This window comes from Nelusetta ayraudi, unplaced genomic scaffold (assembly GCF_046127955.1).
Source record: "Nelusetta ayraudi isolate G7.1 ecotype Tasmania unplaced genomic scaffold, CSIRO-AGI_Nayr_v1 ptg000109l, whole genome shotgun sequence".
In the NCBI taxonomy this organism is placed as follows: Eukaryota; Metazoa; Chordata; class Actinopteri; order Tetraodontiformes; family Monacanthidae; genus Nelusetta; species Nelusetta ayraudi.
In genome coordinates, this window is record NW_027466159.1 from 1,163,882 (window position 1) to 1,186,348 (window position 22,467).

General features: G+C 45.7%; 1 protein-coding gene across 1 annotated transcript; it reads right to left on the reverse strand.

Annotated features, from left to right (window-relative positions):
- Positions 1-82: 82 nt before the first annotated feature.
- Positions 83-21,544, reverse strand: LOC142903228 (nidogen-1-like). Its single transcript, XM_076048750.1, has 20 exons — positions 21,232-21,544; positions 14,579-14,884; positions 12,776-13,002; positions 11,871-12,562; positions 11,630-11,770; positions 11,303-11,554; positions 11,012-11,212; positions 10,679-10,912; positions 8,791-8,928; positions 8,145-8,267; positions 7,053-7,196; positions 6,814-6,936; positions 4,505-4,750; positions 4,241-4,413; positions 3,428-3,554; positions 3,168-3,339; positions 2,699-2,856; positions 2,486-2,609; positions 1,700-1,812; positions 83-222 (listed from the first exon to the last, which is right to left on the reverse strand). The coding sequence occupies exons 1-20, from the start codon at positions 21,466-21,468 to the stop codon at positions 101-103; spliced, it is 4,053 nt and encodes a 1,350-aa protein (XP_075904865.1). The 5' UTR covers positions 21,469-21,544; the 3' UTR covers positions 83-100.
- Between the last annotated feature and the right edge of the window lie 923 nt (positions 21,545-22,467).

Here is a 22,467-nt window from a genome sequence, read left to right on the forward strand (position 1 = left end):
GAAAAAATGCTGTGGTAAATGCTTGATTCAAGTAGGAGACGTGTAAAAAGAATGAGGAAACAGGAGGCGACGTGTGATTGGGTGGCTCCTCCTCCTCGCCTCACTGGCTCCTCCCCTCCTCACACCAGTCATTGGCACCGTCTGGGCAGCGGCAGGTGGCGCCGCCGAGCCGTGGCAGGCACAGGTGGGAGCAGCCGCCGTTTTCAGCGCAGTAGTTATAGGCTGAGTGGGAGGAGAAATAGAGAGACACCTGGTGGTTAGGAAGACACCTTACAATGCTTACAAATCATTGAATTTACTTGGTGTATTTTTATATAATTTAAATTTTTCTACATTATGGATGGATGAAAGATATATATTCTAGAATTTTTTTTTATAACAGACGTGCCCCCCTTCCAATTATGAAGAAGTTCCAGCAAGGCGTCCGTTTTAGCAGGAGGCTGTAAACAGAAGGCTAAGTATGCTAATATTTGTATAAAAAACTGAACAACTCTAACAACTGAGTTGTTTGACTTTAAAAAGAACTCAACCACGTCTTTTAAAATGTGTGGGGCCAATTGAACAGAGTCCCCGCCCCCTGCAAGCTCTAGCCCCTCCCCTCCACTTCCCGGCCAGTCTCGGATCTGCGGGCAGCTTTCCAGGAAGTTGGAGCAACGCGCCATCATCACTCAAACCCTCTGGACGCAGCAGGTGGACTCAGACAGCTGGCTCAGTTCCCCGCTTCCCAGGGGCCACTTGACTGCACGGTTCCCACGCTCACATTCCACCACATTTCCTAAGAGCCGTTAGCGCTACGCTGCAGCGAGGAGACACTGCAAGGGTCACCAACCTTTTTAAACGTGAGAGCTACTTCATGGGTACTGAATCGTACAAAGGGCAACTAGTTTGCTCCACTCTTCTGAAATAACACATTTTCCGTCTCCACGCATCAAACCCAGCGGGCCGCGCCCCCCCCCAAGCCGCGCTTTCGCCGCTGCATGTCTGCTGACGTCATCGCGCTGAGATCGCATGATGAAGTTCTACAGAATTCAAGAGTCCGGCGGTGGCCAGTGTTCTTAGTTGTTGGCCACTTTTGGCTGCTGTAGTGGAACGATGACGTCGTTGCCGCCAGACTCAAAGCGGCGCGCACCTTCGCAGCCGCTTCCCGCAGTGCAGCGATTGTTTCGGCGTCTGGTCCATTTTGTGCGCGCAGCGGGCGAAACAGCCAGAGGACAATGAACAATTATCCAGCGCTGATGGAACGTGATCGAAAACATTTCAAGCCAGTACGACTGGCACGACATTATGATTTAGCACACGTCACGCTCAACATCATCCGGTGCGGCAGGAAAAAAAGGTGGTGATGTTCCGGATGTCCCAGTTCCATCGCAAGCCGATCGGTGCAGAGCCGATCGGAGCCGATTATTACCCGGGTCGCTTGCCGGGTTCTTTGACCCGTTTTGTCGCGGAACAGCATGGCTCGGTGAGCAGATTCCACCGCCACCAAATGCCGATTAGTAGCGGGACATCACCACGTTTTTTGGCCATTGGAATTGGGGCTTTACTTAACCTTTTGTTATATATTATTATTAATGATACTTATGTGAAGACACTGACCACGGTAACGAGTTCTCACAATAATTATCAACAATGACTAAACAAGGTTGGATAAAATCAAATTTTAGACGCAGCTCACGGAGAACAAGCCTGTGAGTTGTACCTTGTGGACACTGGGTGTCGGTGGTGGTGATACCGTACAGACGAGAGCGTTTCTGCGGCAGGAAGTCCTCGGTCTCAAGCTGGGACTCAAGGTCCACGGCCACCACGGCCTCCCTGCAGAGAGGAACCAGAAACCAACGTAAAACAACGTAAGACCACACGATTGAATCGCATTAGCGGCGCCGTTTAACACTAGAGTAATGTCTTTATGTGACAGCTTCCTTTCAAACACCCTAGCACTGTTTAGACTGGAGGCACTCAGAGATGCTGAAGAGGAACCTGGTGGTCCAGAGGTTTCCCTCAACCCACGTCAGCTCAAGGCGTCACCAAGAGAGTCAAATATGGCCAGAATTCAGGACAGAAGGGAAGGAGTTTTGGTCTTGCAGGTCAATACAACAAGGACTTCTGTGTCTCTGGCCAAATCTATTGTGGTTGATTTTGAGAGATTCATGACCATATGCTGGTACATCTGCTAATGGCCGTCCACGCTAACTGTAGCCCAAGGAAAAGCTGTTTGTTGCAATGAAGAGGAAGAAAACTTTGGATAAGAATCAAGTTTCAGTTTGATGAAAATACGAGCCAGTGGCCGACTGACTACATTTTATAGAAACTAAACAGAAAAGAGAGGTTAAAGAAAGAAACACACGCACGCACACACACACACACACACACACACACACACACACACACACCGAATTCCAACCCCAATCTAAACCCTAACCCCAAGAAGTTACTTTAGACTCAGTGTGTGTGTGTGTGCGTGCGTACCTGCGTGTGTGTATCTTACCTCCTCCAGTCGGTGTAGTACAGGTTCCTACCAAAGGACACCAGACCAAACGGGTAGTGTATCCCATCAACGATGGTCCTCCTGACCATACGGTGGGGATCCATGCACTCCACTTTCCGAGTACCTGCAGATGTGTCGTAAACCCGCAGATGACAAGTCAGTGAAAACCCACCGTCATATTAATTCTTGCTGTAAAACTGTGATCCAGCTCACCTGCGTCAGCCCAGCACAACTGCTGGCTGTTCTGGTCGAAGGACAGGCCATTGGGGAGACCCAGATCGTCTTTGACCAGGACAACCCGATCTGTCCCGTCCATGTTGGACATCTCAATTTTAGGCCCGTCCCTGTTCCAATCCGCCCAGTATATCCGGCTTAAAGGACAGGAGGAAACCAGTGAGACCAACCATTGGACACTCAAACCAAAGTGACTTAGACAGACTTAAAGATGGACTTAGAAAGACAATGTTTTGAGGAACTACTGTGTAGAAGATATAGTGGCACTTTGGGAAGATACAAGAGGAAAACTGGCGGGTAACTGAACCGAAGTTGAACTGCAGTAAAGAGCTGCTCTCTCTGTTGGTGATATTATTCAACTGCAACAAACACATTCAGATCCATCCTTCCGTCCAAGTTGACATTGGTCTCCATTTGTGGTATGCAAGCTCCTCTGTGCGAGACTCACCCATACACCGGATTGGCTACGATGGCTCGAGGGTTGACCAGGTCTGTGTCAAACAGGACCCTGCGGTGGCTGCCATCCAGTTTGGACACCTCCACTGTGTCACGCATGGAGTCGGTCCAGAAGAGGAGCCGGGACACGTGGTCAATGGCAATGCCTTCAGGACTTTCCAGATCTGAGTACGGGAGATGAGAGATGGCCTTTGGGATTGGGACCCCACCTGATAACCAAACCCCCTTTGCTGCTCCGTGAACCACTCAAACCTTTGGTGATGATGTGGCTGATGTCTCCGCCGCTCAGACTGGCCCTGCTGATTGCCGGCCCGGTGATGTCGCTCCAGTAGACCATCTTGTCCACACAGTCATAGGCCATGGCAATTACCACACGGTCCTGGCGAGGGTGGAAGAAGACAGCAAAAGCTTTTGTTCATCTGTAGTGTCTCTCAAAGAGCCTCCTCTGTGAAGCCACCAAGAAATGCTTAGGCAAAGAGGAAAAGACGCCCCAAGATATGCAGTGGAACAATAGGAGAACTGTTCCACACCCACTAGGACCGTTTACGAGCACCCACAAGTCCATTTGTGACAAACGCTGACTGTGTGAGTGATCTCTCGACTGTTGAGACACTGACGAAGATGGGCGGCTGACACCTAACAAGGAGGTAATTCAGGGTTTCAGAGAAAGGGGAGCACAAGGTTCTGAACCATTCAGATGCACTCTGGAGCTGTTTTAAGACCACCGGTACTCATGTCCTTGACCAACCCAGCAAAGCTGCTAAGATTGCTGAGATTCCAAGTATTCTGCTTGGACTGTCTTTGAGGGAAGGAGGAAGGGAGGGAATGAAGGAAGACTGGACTTCATGGGGGAGTGAGGCATTTTTTCCCCAAAAAATGGCTAGAAGTCTGTGAATACTTGTTAACTATAAGCTAATCGTTAAGTTGGCAACACCGTTACCCACTGGCTCCACTGGTAGTGCAGAAATCCAATCTGGTTTACATTTGAATGCACCACGAACCAAAATTGATTGGACTACCACAGTGCAAGTTCTCTGAAATTCAGAAAATCCAATCTGGACTCACTGGGACGTGCAGCAGAGGTTTGGCCTCATCCTTCCTCATGGTGTAGCCGTCCAAGGGGATGTGCTCAATCCTCCCGCTCTGAGCAAACAGCAGGTGGGTTCCCGGAGGCACGGGATGGAGGTCGGGCCGCGGAGTCGGACCCACTGGCGAGGGTGTCACCGCCTGGTCAATACCTGTGAGGAAGAGCGGAGATTGTTTTCAATGTGTGGTGGGTGAAGACAGAGAGAGAAAGTAAGGTGAGGTAGGAGGAGTCAGGTGACTCACAGAGAGGCACACTGCCTGGTCCTGTTCGGGTGTTGGGGACCTCCTGGCCCTCAGCATCCACGCACCAGCACTGGCTGATGCTGGCGTGGCACTGCGTGGACTCGTAGGCTCCATGCTGGTCGCACTGAGGGACGTAGTGGCCGCCAGCCGGCCGGGGTCGGAAGAAGGAGAAGATTCCGGAGCTGGAGGAGGAGGCGGCGGCCTGGGCGCGCTCCTTGTGCTGTTCACAAGCTGTCTTCTCCCGCTCTGCAGGGGTTGTCGGGGTTGGAGGTTTGCGTGAGACAGAAACCCAGGGAGACAGGACAGAAGCCGTGATTAGTCGTGACTAGCCTAGCTTAGCGAGAAGTGCTAAGATGAAATCGGATAAAGTATTTTTGGGTGATGCTGTGCGCGACGCCAAAATTTTAGACTAGTTTAGTTATTTCGCTACAAACGGAAACAAACAAAACAACAAATGCCACTATATTTCTTTTGTACATCAAAAAGCAACTCCACCCAAAATTAAATGTATTATATGGAATGTGGAGTGAGGTTGTAGGAGGGGACTGACCTCCATTGACCTCTGGTCAGGGGCGAAGCTATGGGTGGGCCACCAAGCGAGCTTCATTAAAAAAAGGTAATTTGTTTTATTTATGAATTTTCACGGAACGTACTTCAAATTATGTGTATATTTATTTACATTTGCCCTTATAAAAATGCTTTCATCCATATTACATCTCTGTTTTAAAAATGACTTTTCCTGATCTGTTCTCCTCTGTTTGCTCGTTGTGAGTGACCCTCTAGGTGACCTGACAACATCAGACACTGAGACACAAGACAGCATCGCTTTGCTGATCCTTGAATGTTTTTAGGAGACGATTCTCCAGTTTTTTTTTATCAACACTTTGAAGGCTTTTGTCGACTAGCAAAAGGAAAAATTTCACCTTTGAAGAATCAAAGACAAGACAAAGTTTTTCTTGAAAAGGCAGCAAAGATACAAATCTTGGGCACTGATGGAGACAAAACAGTGTGAAGAGACGTGAGCTGCTGTGGTCTGGCCTGATTTTTATTTTTTTTGTTTGTTTTGTTTTTATTTGGGGTCCTTGAGCGGGTCGTTCCGGAAGCCTCAACCCCTCGCCGGTTTAGTCTGTTCCCTTTGTCTGCGCACGGCAGCTACGGGCAAGCGACGGCAGATAAGCGCGTCGTCTCTGCGGTCACGCCGACATCTTGGCGCACTCCTCCTATTTCCCCCCGGGGGGGCGCCGGTGGCCTCAGCCAGCAGACCACCAGCCACAACAGCCACCAAGCCAGGGCCGGCAAGGACGGCGGTGATCAAAAGGGGCGGAGACACTTGCAACAAGACGCCGTGACAAGTTTTGACAGAGAGAGACGGAGAAATTACGACTTTCAGGACGAGGAGGCTCGTAAAAAACACGACAAAATATGACAAAACTGCACCAGCGAGCTGTAATTTAGCTCCAGCTGGAGTCTGACGTTTGGAAAAAAAGACCAAATTGCTAACAACAACAGAAATTACCAACATAACAACACAAATTAGAAACACAACGACAGCAGCAACAACAACAGCAGCAGCAGCAGCAACAAAGGTGTCAGCATAGTGAGGGGACTCAACAAGCTGTTCAGGTCTTAAAGGCCAGTTAAAAGGAGCTACAACTACAAAAAGAAGCTGAAACCTTATTTACAGTCAGAGGTATGAAGTAACGAAGTACAAATACTTTGTTAGTAGATTTTTCAGGAATCTGTACTTTACCTGAGTACCGGTATTTGTTTTTATAATGACTTTGAATATCTGTACTTGATACTGCTTGCACCGGAAAAACACAATGGTTGCCTTTTTGTTTAAAAGTTCTTGAAAGATAGAAATTCTGTTCAATGTCACTCACTTATTATTTATTCTAGTTGTTGTTGCTTGAAGTGGAACCAATTGAACTCTGCTGTTGTGTAGATGAATATAAAAGCAGCTAATATTTTAGAGGGAGATTATTTTAGAGTAGCTCCGCGTTGGACTCAGTGTATTGTTATAAGTATTGCAGTCTTGAAATCATATCAGATATTCCTGCAACGCGACATGAAGCTTTAGAACTAAAAAAAACAACCTTCATCGTCATTATGAAGCTCATCTGTGTCGGAAAAAAACTACTTAACGCGCAACAGAGAGGGATTTTCAAAACGGAGAAGCAGGACATACGTAATTACTGAGATGATGATGATGATGATGATGATGATGATGATGATGATGATGTCATGTTGTTGTTGTTGTTCACTATCCCGAAAAGCAGAACAGAAACGTGCGTGTTTGCGCACACTACCTGAGACGGTGCAGTGGAACCCATCGCCTTGGAAACCGGGACGACACTGACAGGAGTAGGATCCAGCCGTGTTGGAGCAGTGGGCATGGCCATGACATGGGTCCTGCATACACTCATCCACATCTGGGAAAAAGGAAAGGATTTGCAGGTTGGGGGTCAGATTTGAAGAGGTAGTCTGCACAAGAATTGAGAATTCATCGGTTCTTCAATCACTTTTTAAGACCAACTGTGAGACTCGCCTTGACACACTCGGCCGTCGCCCACAAATCCTGGCAGGCAGGAGCAGACGAAAGCCGAGCCGCCGCTGTAGCTGCAGTAGGCTCGCTGGGGAATGTCACAGTCATGGCTTCCGGCTTGGCAGTGATCCACCGGGCGGCTCTCCTCTGCAGGACCGGACCCCAGGTAGTTTATTAGTTAGCTAAATAGTTAGGTCATGTTTCTATGGGAGAACATCGGCTCGGCTCGGTTTGTAGCCGTTTCCAGTGGCGCCAACACGGTTCCAACCGTTGTCATTTTGGTCCCGGCTTCTTTGGGCTTAGCAGGGACCATAATGGTGACATAGACAAAGAGCAGGGCACTGACTGGGTTTTGACGAAAGACGAATGGGAGTCTTTCACGAAAATGTAAAACCGCATAAAGTTGGATGTTGCAGGACCAGGTCTAGGACTGAGTACCAAACTTTTATACATTTGTAGCAGCAACCCAAACAATCCGACCCTATCAAATATTGAAAAATTATCATCTTTCGCTGCCCAATTCCAGCCAATAATCATTTGGCATCAGGATCTAAAGTGGTGGCTGATAGGCTCTCACATTATAGAAGCGGAAACTAAAGACGTTGGCAAACTTTTGTTGACATCAGATTGAAAATTAGCGTCATTAGCGCCAAAGAGGCAGAAGTAGATCAGAATAAAGGACGGCAATACAACAAAGTGAATTTGTAGGAAAATCCTGATTTGAATCAGCAGTAAAATGGAAAATAAAGGTTTAGTGCTGTAATGGCAACAATGTATTTTTGTTGATGTGCAAATTCGTTTGAAAACATCTGGTATCAAAAAAAGTATAATTCTAGAAGTGATATCGAAACCAAGGGATCAAAATTAGTATTGAACCAAAACATTCTGAATGGCACGCAAGCCTGGTCTGGCTCCCTGGTGGCGGTCAGGTGAATGTCAGCACTCCGTGTGTTTGGATTGAGATCCGTGTCCAGTCAAAACCATCAGTGTTAATGTCTGTTGGCAAAGCATCTGAGAGTGCAAGTGCACACAATCTCACACACACACACACACACACACACACACACACACACACACAGACGTTCTTGGCCTCACCGATGCAGGTCTTGCCGTCGCTAGCAAACACGTGGCCGCTCAGACACTCACAGCGGAAAGTTCCGGGCTGGTTACTGCAGACGGCGTTGACTCCGCAAACGTTTTCCTGACACTCGTCGATATCTGGCAGAGAGACATAAAAAAGATGGAAACAAAAAAATCTTGCTTTAAGGAACTCTCTTTATAGCCTCGGAGAAAATCTGGTTTCAACCAAAGTATTAATACACAACAAGCAGTCAAAAATAAAATACCAAAAACTCAACTGTGTCAACAAAAAGGCAGACCAGTGATGATAAACCGGGCAAGCAGTTTTTGCATTTTTTTTTACTTCAAATTGTGGTGAAGGTATGACATTGTCCATCGAAGCGCAACCAAAAACAACCACCACCAATATCCACCAATAATAATAAAAAAAAATGAAGTTGGCATCTTCAACTTTATTTTTATTTTTTGATTTTTTTTATTTTCCTCTCTTTTTGAACAATTTTCTTTGCTCTTTTCCATTTTAACTGCTGACTCTTTATAGTTTGACACTTCTCAGGCCACTTGTTCTGTACCGTGGGGCTAGATTGGAGTGAAGCTTCTTGCCGGAGCCCCGCAAGTCTTACTGCACTAGTCCAACAAACTTAGGCTGCAGGTTTCGTACCATAGCAGTAGCGTCCGTCGCCGGCAAAGCCGTTGGCGCATTCGCAGGCAAACTGAAGGCCTTCGCCCGCTCGGCACACAGCGTTAATGTCACAGCTGTGTCTGCCGGTGAAACACGGGTTCTGCTCGGGAAGAGTGCCTGTAGGAAAAAAACAGAAAATAAACAAAAAAGAGAGGAGAGAGGAAGTTCAAATCCATATATAGACCCATCCATCCATCCATTTTCGATACCCGCTTATTCCTGAGCTCAGCGTCACGGGGATATATAGACCCATTGAAAGTATAAAAAGATTGGGTTGGAGCTTCTGGGTTCAAAAAGACGGCCAATGTGGAATCACATCGTTTGGCCAACTGGGGTCTGCCTAAGTTTGTTGCAAAAAGGCTAAACTTACTGGTTTGTAAATAACAGGGAGGAGACCTAAATTCACAAAATTACAAATACCGTTACAATGTTTCTATTGGTCTGAATCGCAATTAATGTCTATTTTTGCCTGATTTGGTGTAAGTCCAAATAAAATTGGACATGAAGTTGTGGCCGTGGCTGAAGTTTCGTAGTTACCGGAGATTTGGCAGGTCTTGGAGTTGGTGACACATTCACACATGCTCCACTCACTTCTAACCCTCCGGTACTGCCCACCACACTTCCAAATATGGACTCACCCAATTTCAATTGGACCGTAAACTCCAGGTGGCACCGCTGAGCCTGAAACTAACCTTGAGGCTCTAGAGCCAGTCGGTGACATCACCAAGACTCCGCCCCCCACCTTTATTCATTTAGAACGGTACAAGTTATTTTTTGCTGAGCTACTAAACTCAGTAGCGTAAAGCACCTATGCTGGATAGCCAGTCTTTAGAGTGAAACCCTCTAAGTTCAGACATCTTCTAGGAGGTCTCCCTAACAACCTTCTCATTGGGCAATTAAAACACAAATAGTATAGGCGCCTGAAGAGCAGAGGAACCCTGATTTCCACGGCTGGGACGCTCATCACTCCGAGTCTTCCTGTTCCCATCATGCAGCTGCAGCTCTGCAGCAGCCCCGTGTCTCAGCCAGATGTTCTGATTTGGAGTCCAACCAACGGCCCCCGACTGTGTCGGTGGTTTGTTTGCGGAGCTGCGAAGCCCCTGAGTGCCCCGTCAACAGCCTCCACCTGCAACTTTTTAAGAATTAACATCCAAGAAGAGCCTCCGGACGCCCCTCCCCCTGCTGGGGACGGGGAGAGTGGGGGGAGGCTGGTATCTCTCAGGCCTCCTTGACCTTCACCCCCCTCCTGTCCGATAGCAGCTGAGGAAATACGGCCCCTGCTCAGATTACTGTTTATCTTCCTCTGATGTCCGACTGCAAACAGCACCGGGACACTAAACTGCCTGGAGGCGTGTTGCGGTGCATTCCTCCGGGGTAATAACACACATCCCTGACGCTGCGATACTCGCTGACAGGAGACCAGGAACACGGATCAGCATTCCACAACCACCGCCAGCAGTTTCCTGCCCCCCACTCACCAAAACATTGCTGAAATTTGTGTTCTGAAGATGAGGAGATAAAACGGCTGTCTGAGGCTCTGCATTGTTTCCCCCTTAACAAAAAATTTCTAAAGCTTCATCTTTGCAGTTACGGATTATTTTGTGATCAACTAAACTATAGGTTATTTACTTTGATCTGCTTTGATTCAAATCAAATTTTTTTTTGGAGTCAATAAATAATCTCAGCTGTAATTGCCTTTGCTCTGATGTTGTAATCAGCATGCCAGGCCAGCAGTCGTTGATGCAGGCTGACATGATTGTGTACCTTTAGACGTACGGAAAATCTTTGCTGATTGTAGCAAGCTGAGCCAAACTATTAACTTGTAATTCATCAATCTTTATCATTTTTTCTTGTTGTATCGACTCACTGTGGACAGAGCTGATCTTGTTGCTCATGGCGAAGCGGATCAGGTCATTATCTGCATCAAACATCACAAAGATCTGGTCGACGCTCAGCTGCTGTGTGGCCGGGGCCCCCCTAGTGGCCTCCTCATGAGAGCAGCTCTCAAAGGTGATGGTTTGACGCCACTGGTAGGTCCTGGTCTCGACGATGCCCTCGGGTGAGGTTACGGTGTAGTCGCGGTTGGAGGAGGAAGTGATCACTGGACGGAAAGAAAATAAAGAGATAAGTCTCAATGGTTTTTTTGGGAGATTTGTCTTCTTGACCAGGTTTGGCCACCCAATGGGAAGAAGGTGCTTACGGCTTCTGTCGTAGTGGTAGATCTCTTTGTATGGGTTGATTTGCACGGAGGATCCCAGTGGGATGGCTGGCACACGCCCCTCCAACTCGGTGCTCACCACCAGGTGGTCATGTTCATCGATTCCTTTAAACTGCTGTTTTATGCTGAGTCGCTCGCTACCAGGGTAGAAGATCACCTCGGCCTGCCGGAGAAACACACCGCCTGCAAAGGAAGCAACGGCCAAAATGTGAGTCTGGGTGCTAAATTGCAATTCAGGACTGAATTTTTGCAAAAGACAACTTTAGTACTCGCCAACAATGCTGAACCCATTCTGGTAGCCGGGTTGCTCCAATGCAAATGCCCAGCCAATGACTCCTCCGAGGGAGGACAGCGGCTGCAGGGAGGGGCCCAGGTTTTTGTTGATGCTGCTAATGGCCACATATGCCCGTCCATCGTTAGCTACTACATACGAATGCAAGTCATGGTTGGTGAGATTCATGGCTTTGGGGGAGTTCCCAACAAACACCTGGCCCGTCACCTTGCCATTCATCCTTTGGGGCTTTCCTTGGACACAAAGAAGAGTTTCTTACTATATTTCTGTTATCATAGAAGTGAAAGAAGAATCATGTTAAATCTCACCTTCTGCTACGCAGTCCTTCCCATTTCCGTAAAAACCAGGCCTACAGTGGCAGCAGTAGCCGTTGGCATAATCCCGGCAGTCTGCAAAAGCAGAGCACCTGTGCCTGTTGTAGGCGCATGTCTCAGAATTGTAAGCAAACACTGTTAACAAAACATAAAAAAGGACAACAGATTGAGATCACAAAACATAACTTGGTCAGAATGTTTAAGCACCATGTATTTTGAGAATATTGTAATTTACCATCCACATTAAGATCTTCATCTTCGTCCACAACAACGATCTGAGGTTGGTGGGACCTGGAGTAGGGGGGCACTTGCTGGACTTGATCAGGACTGGTATAATGGGGTTCAATCGGGTCGGACTCTGGGAACCTTGGTGCAACTGGAGAGAACCGAGTCTCAGGGGTTTCAGGGATCTCAGCGGTTTCAGGAACTGTGTGTATTGATTCGGAGGGCTGGAAAACAGGGTATGTAGTCTTAATTCCATCGAGGTATTGCGGCTCAGATGGGGTAGGTTTGCTTGTTTGACCCAATTCAGGGTGTGTGTAGGTCAGCGTAGGAGCAGACGTAGATTCAGGGTACTCAGTCTCAACTTGGACTGATTCGCCCAAATCCTGTTCCCTAGTCTTCATTTCAGTAAACACAATAGTGGTGGTCTTCCCTACCGGGGAACTGGTTGTGTAGTCTGTTGGAATTTTGGAGGTAGTTTCTGTTGTGAATTTGTCCTCTTCTGTTGTTTCTTCCTGAGGTCCGTACGTTGTGAACACTGCGTCTTCTTTATCAGTTTGTCTTGGCAACATTGTCACAGGAAGCTTTGTTGCATCCTCCTTTTCTTCAGGTACTTCAGTCACGGTTCCTGACATAATGGAAGAGAAAAATGGCGAAGTGCCGATTTCGTACACCCACACTCCTTTCATCCCTGTGGTTGTTTTCCTAAATGCAGACACAAAGACAGTAAATTAGTCTCAGAGAAGCAGCATATGCATAATTTCAAATTCCAAAAGGCCAAAAGATCACACACAAATTTTCAAGCTTCTACCAATCACATTTCACGGCCAACCTGCTATTTTGAACTATAAAGTTTTAACCTTCTAAGCAAAAACCCTCCACCCCAACCAATGTCTCCCAGTGACATCAGAATCATACTCAGTGAGATCCCAGATGGATGTGTCTTCATCTGTGGTGATGCGGTAGTATGTCCCCTGTTCGGTTTTCCAAAACCACCCCTGCACAAGGCCCTGATTAAAGCCGCTCTCCAGGATCTTCTCCTTGCCTCCCACTGATGTGTGGACAAACTTCAGGCCTTTAGGGTACAAGAAGATGGCATAGGATGATGACTTCATGGCCGCCACAATCAGCTGGAAGGTGTTTCCCTGAAAATAAAACAAGAAAGCTTTGTTGGCCAGAAAGCAACACCTGATAATATTTTATTTTTAATTTTTAATTTTTTACCTCTGAGAAGAGCAAATTTTTCTTCTGTTGGTTAAAGTATTGCTATTGAAAATATTTGCCACAAAGAACGGCTAGGCTAGCTTTAGCCATCATGTCTAACTGTGGTCCAACTTTAGTCACTGTCACAAGTGTGACAACCAGTATGAAATAATTATAATTATTATAATTTTGTATTGTTGTTGTTTTTCAAGCGCCAACTACACCAAAGTAAATTCCTTGTAAGTGAAAAACCTACTTTCTGATTCTGAAAAACAAAAAACCTGTGGGGTTACTGTTGGCAAGTTTTGTTAAATGTAAAAAAACCCTCAAAGTTAGACTGAATCCAGAAATTTTGTCTGGTGGTTGTGTCAATTGTGTTGAGCACATTCTGAAACGAGCGGGGCCCCGTGAAAACTGATCACAAAGACATAGGGGCGAGGCAGAGAGACAAGGACCCCTGAACGGCAGCAAAACCTTTGAAGGAACCTGATGGAGGTGGCAAAGTGTTTTTGCGAGGCACCGTGACAAGCACTGGAGCGTGAACAGAGGCAGTTCAAAGTGCAGGCAGGGGGACATAATATAGACACAGCAGTTCATATTACAGAATATATATATCAGTTTCACTCGTTTCACTCATTCACTACCATGTCCCTCAACACAGAGACTGTCCCTGGTGACCATTAAGAACCCAATCAAGTCACAAAACTATCGTCCACTATCCTCTGCTTGGGGGAGGGTGTCTTATCCGTTGCCACGGTGACAGATACCTTTTAGTTCCAGAAGAACGTGAGAGGGCCCCTCAATCGTTTCATACTCTCTTTACTTCAAGAGCTTCAACGGAAACACACCCCTCACACTGATTTGGAGTGACCCTCAGTAGTGAAGTGTCGGTGGGCCGGGTGGGAGTAGAGTGAGGAGAGGGTGGAGGTGGTTTAGAATTTGACCAGTTTGTTGATAGCTGCTCGTACGAGCTAATAGTGCTAATAACAACAACCAAAGGTAGTTGGAACTTTGGAAGGTTAGCACACTTCCAACCTTTTAGCTACGGTAACCTAAATGGAACATAACCATCAGGCTACTGAAGGTTAACATGGTAACTGCACTCTAAGATAAGGTGGGACACATCTCAGAACGTTGGTGATTTTCACATCATTGTAAATGGTCGGACGTCCAACAACTATTTTAATCTTAAACTCGGGATAAAAGCGTCAACCGAATTGAATTAAAACAAATCTTTAGTTCACCTCACACAAGCTCACATGGTTAATTGTAAAAAAAATCTGATTATTACTACTTCTTTGGAACGTGAAGGTTTCGTTGTTACTTCTTTGAGGTGAACATTAGCTGACGTTCTGAACCCGTGTTTCAAATGTTCATCTTTGATGTTTAGGATTGATTTTTGCCAAAGAGGGCACCATTTCCCCAAACCTACAAAACAGAACCTTGAAAAAAATCACTTTAGTTTTTAATTTCCTAAACGTGTTCCTTTACAAAGAAAAATGCACACAGTCTTGATACCTTTGCGTCAAGTCCATCCCCTCGTCCCGAGGCCCCGCCCCTGGCAGACATGTTCTCCCAGGTGACCACAGTCGTGTCCTGGGGCTCATCTACTGTCTCTCTGGGGAAAGCCTGCTTGACGAGCTCGCCGACTCGACTCAGAACGTCTGAGCCATTGTCTTGGCGGAAATACACGGCTCCCTGTCCGGCACTGTTGTCCAGGTCCCCCAGCAGGGCGGCAATCATTTGGAACTCAGCGGGCATCTTCCCCAGGTACACCTCTTCGGCCGGCGGCTTGGCGAAGGACACAAACCCATTGGTGTTGATCTGGAACAGAACAAATCAAAAATGCTAAATAAGATTAAAGATAAATTAAATACAATATTTTTGACCGGTGTTTCTTTTCAAATGGTTCATTAAATAGGAAACAGGAAAAAAACAAGATATTTAAATGTCAAGATAGTTTAAGCCGCAGCGTGTTTTCTTCCTGGGTCTGACGAGGAACTTCTCCATTTGAAGTCATATTTTTGAAAAACAGTCGAAGCCACTGAGATATAAAGAGTCAAATGCCAAATTTTGTCCTTCAGTGATGGAAAACAAACTTTTATTTCCAGTCTAAACACTTCACCGCAGAAAAGAACTATTAAACAAAAAACAAGAATAAGAAAAATATGTTATCGCTGTGAAATAACAAAAAAAAAAGACGCCAAAATAATCCCCAAAACGATGATAAACGTCCTTGACCAGAAAGACGCTGGCGATGCTCCTGAGGACAACGGTAAGACACAAAGCCACGGCAGCAAAGAGTTCAAAGTTCAGAACCTTGTGGAGGAAAAAGACTTAAGTGACTTTTACACGAGAGCCGTCGGCCACCGACTCTGGAAGACGTTGGATGTCTAAGCCCCCATTTACACGAAGACGGGTTTCTCTTAAAATGCACAAATATTTATGCGGTTTGGCCGCGCCTTTACACGAAGCTGACTTTTTCACAGAAACCGCACTTTTTTCGAAAAAGCTCCTCAGGATGGGTAAGTTTGAAAACGCTGCCTTGCCTGGATTCATGTAAACGCAGAAACCGATCATTTTTGGAAACGCTGATGTCACGGCTCTAAACCCCTCCCCCGGCCCTGCAACCTGAGTGACCGTGAGGTGCAGACAACCTCTCATAACAACAACAACCACGTCGGGCAATGGACTTGTTACTGTTACTAATGACCAGCCTGCAGTCTTCCCATTAACCTCCACTACAACAAACCACAAACAATTGTGAACAATAACACACGGTGCTCGTGGATCCATCGTGGATTGTGTGCAAAGTGAAAATAAACACAATGAAAACGATGTGCAAACCTCCTGTTTTACTTTTTTATTTATTTTCTTTTGGGTTGGTGGACTGGGATATTGAAGTAGGAAACCTAAATGACAAAAATGTTAGTGAACTTTTACTGGCATGACTCACAACATTTTTTTTGTTTTGTTTTTTAAATAAAATAAAATCTGTCTCCATATAAACGGCCCCTAAAACTTCCTCTCAGAGAGGGAAGACGTGAGCCGACAGAGGGTTGGTGGCTATAGCAGGAGCGATACCAGCATGGGGCGACACCTAGGTTCCTCTCAGAGCCAGATCTACTGTTCTACACAGTTCTACTGGTGTGTCTAACATGAAGCCTGCATAAAACGTCCACCACCAGGACGGACGTAACCAGATGTCCTCAATTTATATCAAAACGGAAATGACAATTAAATCTTTTTATTCAGTTCTATTTTAGTTTGTATTTTTGTTTTGACTAAAAATAGGATTTTATTTTGACTATTACAATACTATCTCCAGACTAAACCCCTGAAGAAAACACAAAAACGTCCAATCCAGGCAAAACACCACATGCAGCACTAATTTTCTTCTTTGTGCGACAGCATACACTTCTACCAGAGGGAGCGAAGACCCCTAAAATTACTTCTCACTTTTGAAGATTTAATATTTTTCGACTTGTTTTTGCCATTTTGTGACCTGAATTTCCGTCTTTCGTAAAGCCATGACAAGTCATTAAATGTCGATTAGATGTTGATTTCTTATAAATCTACAACAAAAAACAAAAACAATGAGCTGGGTTCTTTTCTTTCTTTTCCTTGTTGGGGTGAAGACCAAGAGTTTCCTGAGCTTCCGTGATATCATCGCCTTACTTCCCACAGTCCATAAATCACGACACAACATATAATAATGCGTGTTGTTTCGTGTCGTGTTGTGTTGCGTCGGAAGAGCCGCCGCCGCCGCCGTGACATCACACATGTCTGACCCCTGAGATCATCATCATCAGTGTGAGAAACGCTTGCAGTGTTTCCTCCCGGACATCTGCTTCCTGATGACAGATGTATGGACTTTATATACCTTCCAGATGTTAAGCAGTGGGAAGAGTTAGGGAGGAGGGGAGTGTCGGGGGTCTACTATCTTTGGAGAAGAACATCTGATGGAATTGAGTCAGAATTTTATTTTTTCTGCTGGGTAGAGTCAAAAAAAGAAAAGAAAAGCAGAGTGGTGCCTCCTGGGTAATTGTTGGGGGTAACTACAGGATGTGTGTGTGTGTGTGTGTGTGTGTGGTGGGAGTGCTACTGTGAAGTGGGGGTGGGTTCGTAATGGACTGACTGACACTGGTTTGTTGCTGCTGCTATGGGAAAACTGACAAGCTGACTTTTATTTTGAAAATCCTCGATACAAACTGCAGCTTGGCTCACTTAAAAAAGAAAATGGAAAAAGAAAAAAAAAAATACTTTCCACCTGGTGCACCAGGAAGCGACAGTGGCAGGCAGTCTGTGTTCTGGTGCTAAGCTAAGCTAACCCTCGGGAACCATTCTCTGCAGGAGAACTTGAGGAACTGGTTCCAGACTTCCTGCGTGCACATCAGCCGACCAGGGTCTGACTGGGCACACATAGGTGGTCACAAAAGGTCACAGAAGGTCACAGAGGTCATGGAGGTCAAGGAATTCTAAGACTGACCAGACCTGACATTCTTTACCAATGAGGTTTTTTTTGGTTCTTTTTTTATAATTATTCAAGATTTGTTGATTGTTTTGTTATATGAGAGGTCATGGCGCAATTTAGGCCTTAGAAATAAAACTCCTGCTGGCTGACGCCTAATAACTAACGATGCTGATGCTGATTTTTTTTTTTTTTTTGGACAAACTGAGAAAGCGCAGTGAGGCCATGATGCCCGCAGGGGTATACACCAAGACAGGAAGCTGAGCAGACGCTCACTTCCTGTCCCGGTTTCTTGGTCCTGCATCAAGTGTCAGTGGGTCAAATTAAAAGAAGTCAGCCAGCCGGCCGTCCAGTGAACTTCCTGCAGAGACACAGGCCATGTTTTAACAAGAGGGGGGAGGAAAAACAAACAGTCATGTGACAGGAAGAGCAGAAGAGTAACACCCCCCCCCCCCCACCACCCCTCATCTTATCTGTTTTCATTTAATTTGCTCGACTCTGCATTTTAATCCCGATCTCTCCTGAACCAGAAGAGTCAGAAAAATCTAAACCGACAGCCAGGGCCAATCAGAGGACAAGGAGGAAGAGAAGAGGCAGAGCAACGGCCAAGTTGGAGCCATGACGAAGGAGGTCTGGCAGTGGCCTGTGGTAGGGTCATCGTGAAATGTCAATTGTGAATTTTTAAGCAAGCTTTTGAAAGATTTTAAAATTTACGCAAGTATCAGTGAAGTGGCTACAGGAAGGAGCAGAAGATGGAGAGAATGAGAGAGGATCGAAGGAAGACGACGAGGGCACTCACTGTTCTGGATCGGCCAATGGGAACGCTTTCAGGCCGGCACAAATTGAGCCAATCAGTAAAAAGCAGCTCATCGTTCCACCACTGGGTGAAACAATGAGCTAAATATGTGTACATATAAATAAATATATATACATATAATATATATGTATATTGAATTTCAATTCATCAAAACGTGAAGGACAAAGTCTCCAAACAATAACTTAAAGTCAACATTTCCAGCTTGAAAGAACAGCAACGACCAATAGGAAGCCACTGCTCGGGAAAGATCTGATTGGCTGGAACTCAAGTGAGAGATTTCGTCTGTACTTTCCAAATGTTTTCTTTAGAGCAGCAGCAGCAGCAGCAGCAAATGATCCCTCCAGGGGCCACAAATCTTTGTTTCAGGGCCCCCACTGTGCGCCTGCATCAACCCCCCGCTGCCCCCTATCCTCCCTCCCTTCCAGGTGCAGCCCACTGAGACTCTCCAGCTTTTTAGGATGAAACCCCCCATGATAGACGCTAGGAATCAGGGTGGAGTCACTGATTCACTGATTCATTCATTCATTCATCTGCTGCGTGCAAGAAGCAACAACAACTGGGGATGTTTGGCCCCTCCTCCAGAGGCCCCACGGAGGCCCTGAGGCTCCTCCTCCTCCTCCTCTCTACCTGTCTGCTCCTCCAGCAGTGAATAAAAAACAATAAAACCTGCAGAAAATTTACACAAAACTGGGTCGTCAGAGTGAAACAAGAGCCAATGTGTTCCTGGATTAACTGTCACATGACCTGAGGAATGCCGTCACCCAGTGTGTGTGTGTGTGTGTGTGTGTGTGTGTGTGTGTGTGTGTGTGTGTGTGTGTCGGCATGATGAAAGGCTTATCTGTACCGGCTTTTAATTGACTTCACATTCCAACCTCTGTTCACACACACACACACACACACACACACACACACACACACACACATACACACACACACTGACCTTCACCTGCTTGTTGCCTGAACTGAGGATTTTTACTCCAAGATCGATTTTTGTTTTTAAATATTCGATTAAATTATTTAAAATATGTTTTTTTTTTGCACAAACTGTAGGAAGTAAAAAAAAACTTTAGCGCAGAGTCACACCTGAGCCAGGTGCTGCATGCTAATAAACCGCTCAGGCTGGCTTGGCGAGCCGTGTTTTTTTCCTTTAATATCAATTTTCTATTTCAAATGGAAGGCAAAGACAGTTTAGAATGGGCCTCCATCTGCAAGGAATGCTAGCTTGCACACTAACGCCACTTTTGCTACTTGGGACACTCATTTTAAACAACAGTGTTCTTTATGTGAAACGCTGCTTTGAAAAGTTCTGTACTTTTTATGACAACCAAAATATGAAGTATTTACGCCAGAAATATGATTTGCCTGTGTTTTTTCTTCTGACCTTCTGACCTTCTCACTTGTTAGCTTGGTGGATATATGTTTAGTATTAGCATGAAGTCATGATCTGGCACTAATGAGCTAACGTAGGCTTTTTTTTGTTGTTCTGTTTTTTTTTTACTGAATAGAAGATCTTTTATTTAAAAAAAAAAAAAAAAAAAAGCTTTACTGGTTCATAACTTGCTTTTTTGGGGTTTTAAATGGCTGATTATTCAGAACAAACAAAATTACTATCTACAGTATGTTGTCATGACAAAACCTCTCATGACACTACTGAGCACTTACACCAGCAGCAGAGTGAGGAGGAAACAACCTGCAGATCCATCCAGGAAAAAAAACTAAACTATTGTTCTTCTTCAGCAGAAGGTGCCAACAGATGCCCCCCTCCCCCTCCAAACATCCTGACATGTTGCCGTGAAAATCAAACAACCAGTCGGGATTAACATGGAGCAAAAACACTCACAGACTCAGTAAGGAGCTGAGGAGGTTCTTCTGAGTCAACGGCCACAAGACGTGTCAGAGACAATTAGCAGCTTAAGGCAAAAAAAAAAAACCTTCTCAGGTGTCAACAAACAGAGACGCAGGCTATCAAGTCCATCAGCTGATTAGAGGAGGAGGGGAAGGAGGAGCGGAGAAGAAGGAGGGAGAAGTGGTGGAGGTGGAGAAGGAGGAATAGGAGATCAAGGTGAAGAAAAAAGAGGAGGTGGTGGAGGTGAAGGTGGAGAGGGACAAGGGGGAGGAGGAGGAGGACAAGGTGGAAAAGGAACAGGAGAAGGAGGAGGAGGAGGAGGAAGTCTGCAGGAGCAGAGGAGACACGACTGAAGTTGCAAAGCTGCATCTGAAATTAAGCTGTGGGAGTCAAACAAGTGAGAGGTGGAGGTGAACTTGTTAGAGGAGACAGTCTGGAGTCCAGGAGGTTCAGCAGGAGGTTCAGCAGGAGGTTCAGCAGGAAGTGCAGCAGGAGAACAGAAGGTGTGAAGGTCCAGAGTCGCTCAACTCCTTTTGAGGAAAAAACTCTTTTCTTTTTTCAACAGCAAAGAGTCCCTGATAAAGCAGCGGAGTATTTTTCATAAATGTATCATCGCAGCTCAATTAAAAATAAAACAAAGTTTTAAATAATTGTATGTTGAAAATTGTTTCAATGTTTTGCAAAGTTTCGAAGATTTCACACAGCAGGGTGTAGAAACGGACAATTTGTTTAAAGAAAGTGTTTGAATTTGAGGAGTTTTTGAATTCAACTTGTTTTTATTTGTATGATATTATTTGGTTTATTTTGGATGATGACTTGTTTCAACGACACCAACATTCATTCGGCGTTCAAGACTTTGACTTGAGTTTAGTTGTTGTTGTTTTTTTTTGTTGTATACTGAATTGAATGAACTTTAGTTATGAATCGCCCCAGTGAGTCTTTCAGGTGACTCCGGCTCGGACCTGATGAATGAACATCGACATTAAATCACTTGTGACGGACGGCGGCGGCGGCGGCGGCGGCGCACTGAGACTCACATGAACTTTGTTGAAGGTCTCCTCGAAGAAGAAGACCGGCTTACGGAGCTGCAGCTCGGCCGTGGAGTCCGAGCCCGGGACCAGCCGCTGGTCTCCGGCTGCCTCCCCGAACCGGAGCAGCTCCTCCGGCTCCAGGGCCCCGCAGGAGGGCACTGTGGTAAGGAGCAGCAGCAGCAGCAGCAGCATGCAGGAGGAGCGGGAGGCGCAGCGGAGACACAAGAACCGGAACCGGGTCATCTTATCTTCTGAATCGGCAGGAGGTGAGGAGCAGCCGGTCCGGAGGAGCGCTGAGGTGGACTGAATGAGCGGGGTCGGCCGGAGGAGGGAGGGAGGGGGTAGTGGCGGTGGGTGGAGGCAAGGGTGGGGGGTCTCTCTCTCTCTCTCTCTCTCTCTCTCTCTCTCACACACACACACACACACACACACACACACACACACGCACACACACACACACGCCAGTCACGTATCACCAGTAGTTCGTCAGATTCTTTTTCACCTTTTACTAATTAATGAATTCATATTAATGTAATTATAAATGGAGGCTGAGAATCAAGTTTCCACCGCTGCGAGATAGATAGATAGATAGATAGATAGATAGATAGATAGATAGATACTTCTGACTAGTAATATTCCAAATCATTATTTATTTATGCCATTTAAATTATATATCTATATCAAAGTATCACACCGGCAACTTCGACGTCTGACTGTAGTGAAACATCGTGCAGGAACTTTCGCTGCGTTCGTTTGCGCTCTGAATTTGGGAGGCTGCCCCCATCTAGTGGACGCAGCAGGGACTCACACGGTACTCCTACGTATTTGTGTAAAAAAGAAAAAGAAAATGTATAATAATAATAATAATAATAATAATAATAATAATAATAATAATAATAATAATAATAATAATAACAGTGTCCTTTTCATTGAAAATATGTCAACATCATCATTTAATGATGATGTCAAAGAGGACCTGAAATTCAACGGTCACCATTATTTTTTATTTTATTATAATTAAAATGATTTAAATAATTTTAAAATGACAACCACGTCACGTTGAGGTTTCTGTTCCCCAGGCAGGGACATTTAATTTTTTTTAAGGATTATTTCAAATAACCGATGTGTCCAAATCAAAGACTGCTAAGAAAAAGAAAAAAATAATAAAATCGAAAAATCAGCCGCTGATGATGATTCCCCCCCCCCCCCCCCCCCCCCCCGTCATCAGCAGGGAGACGGTCG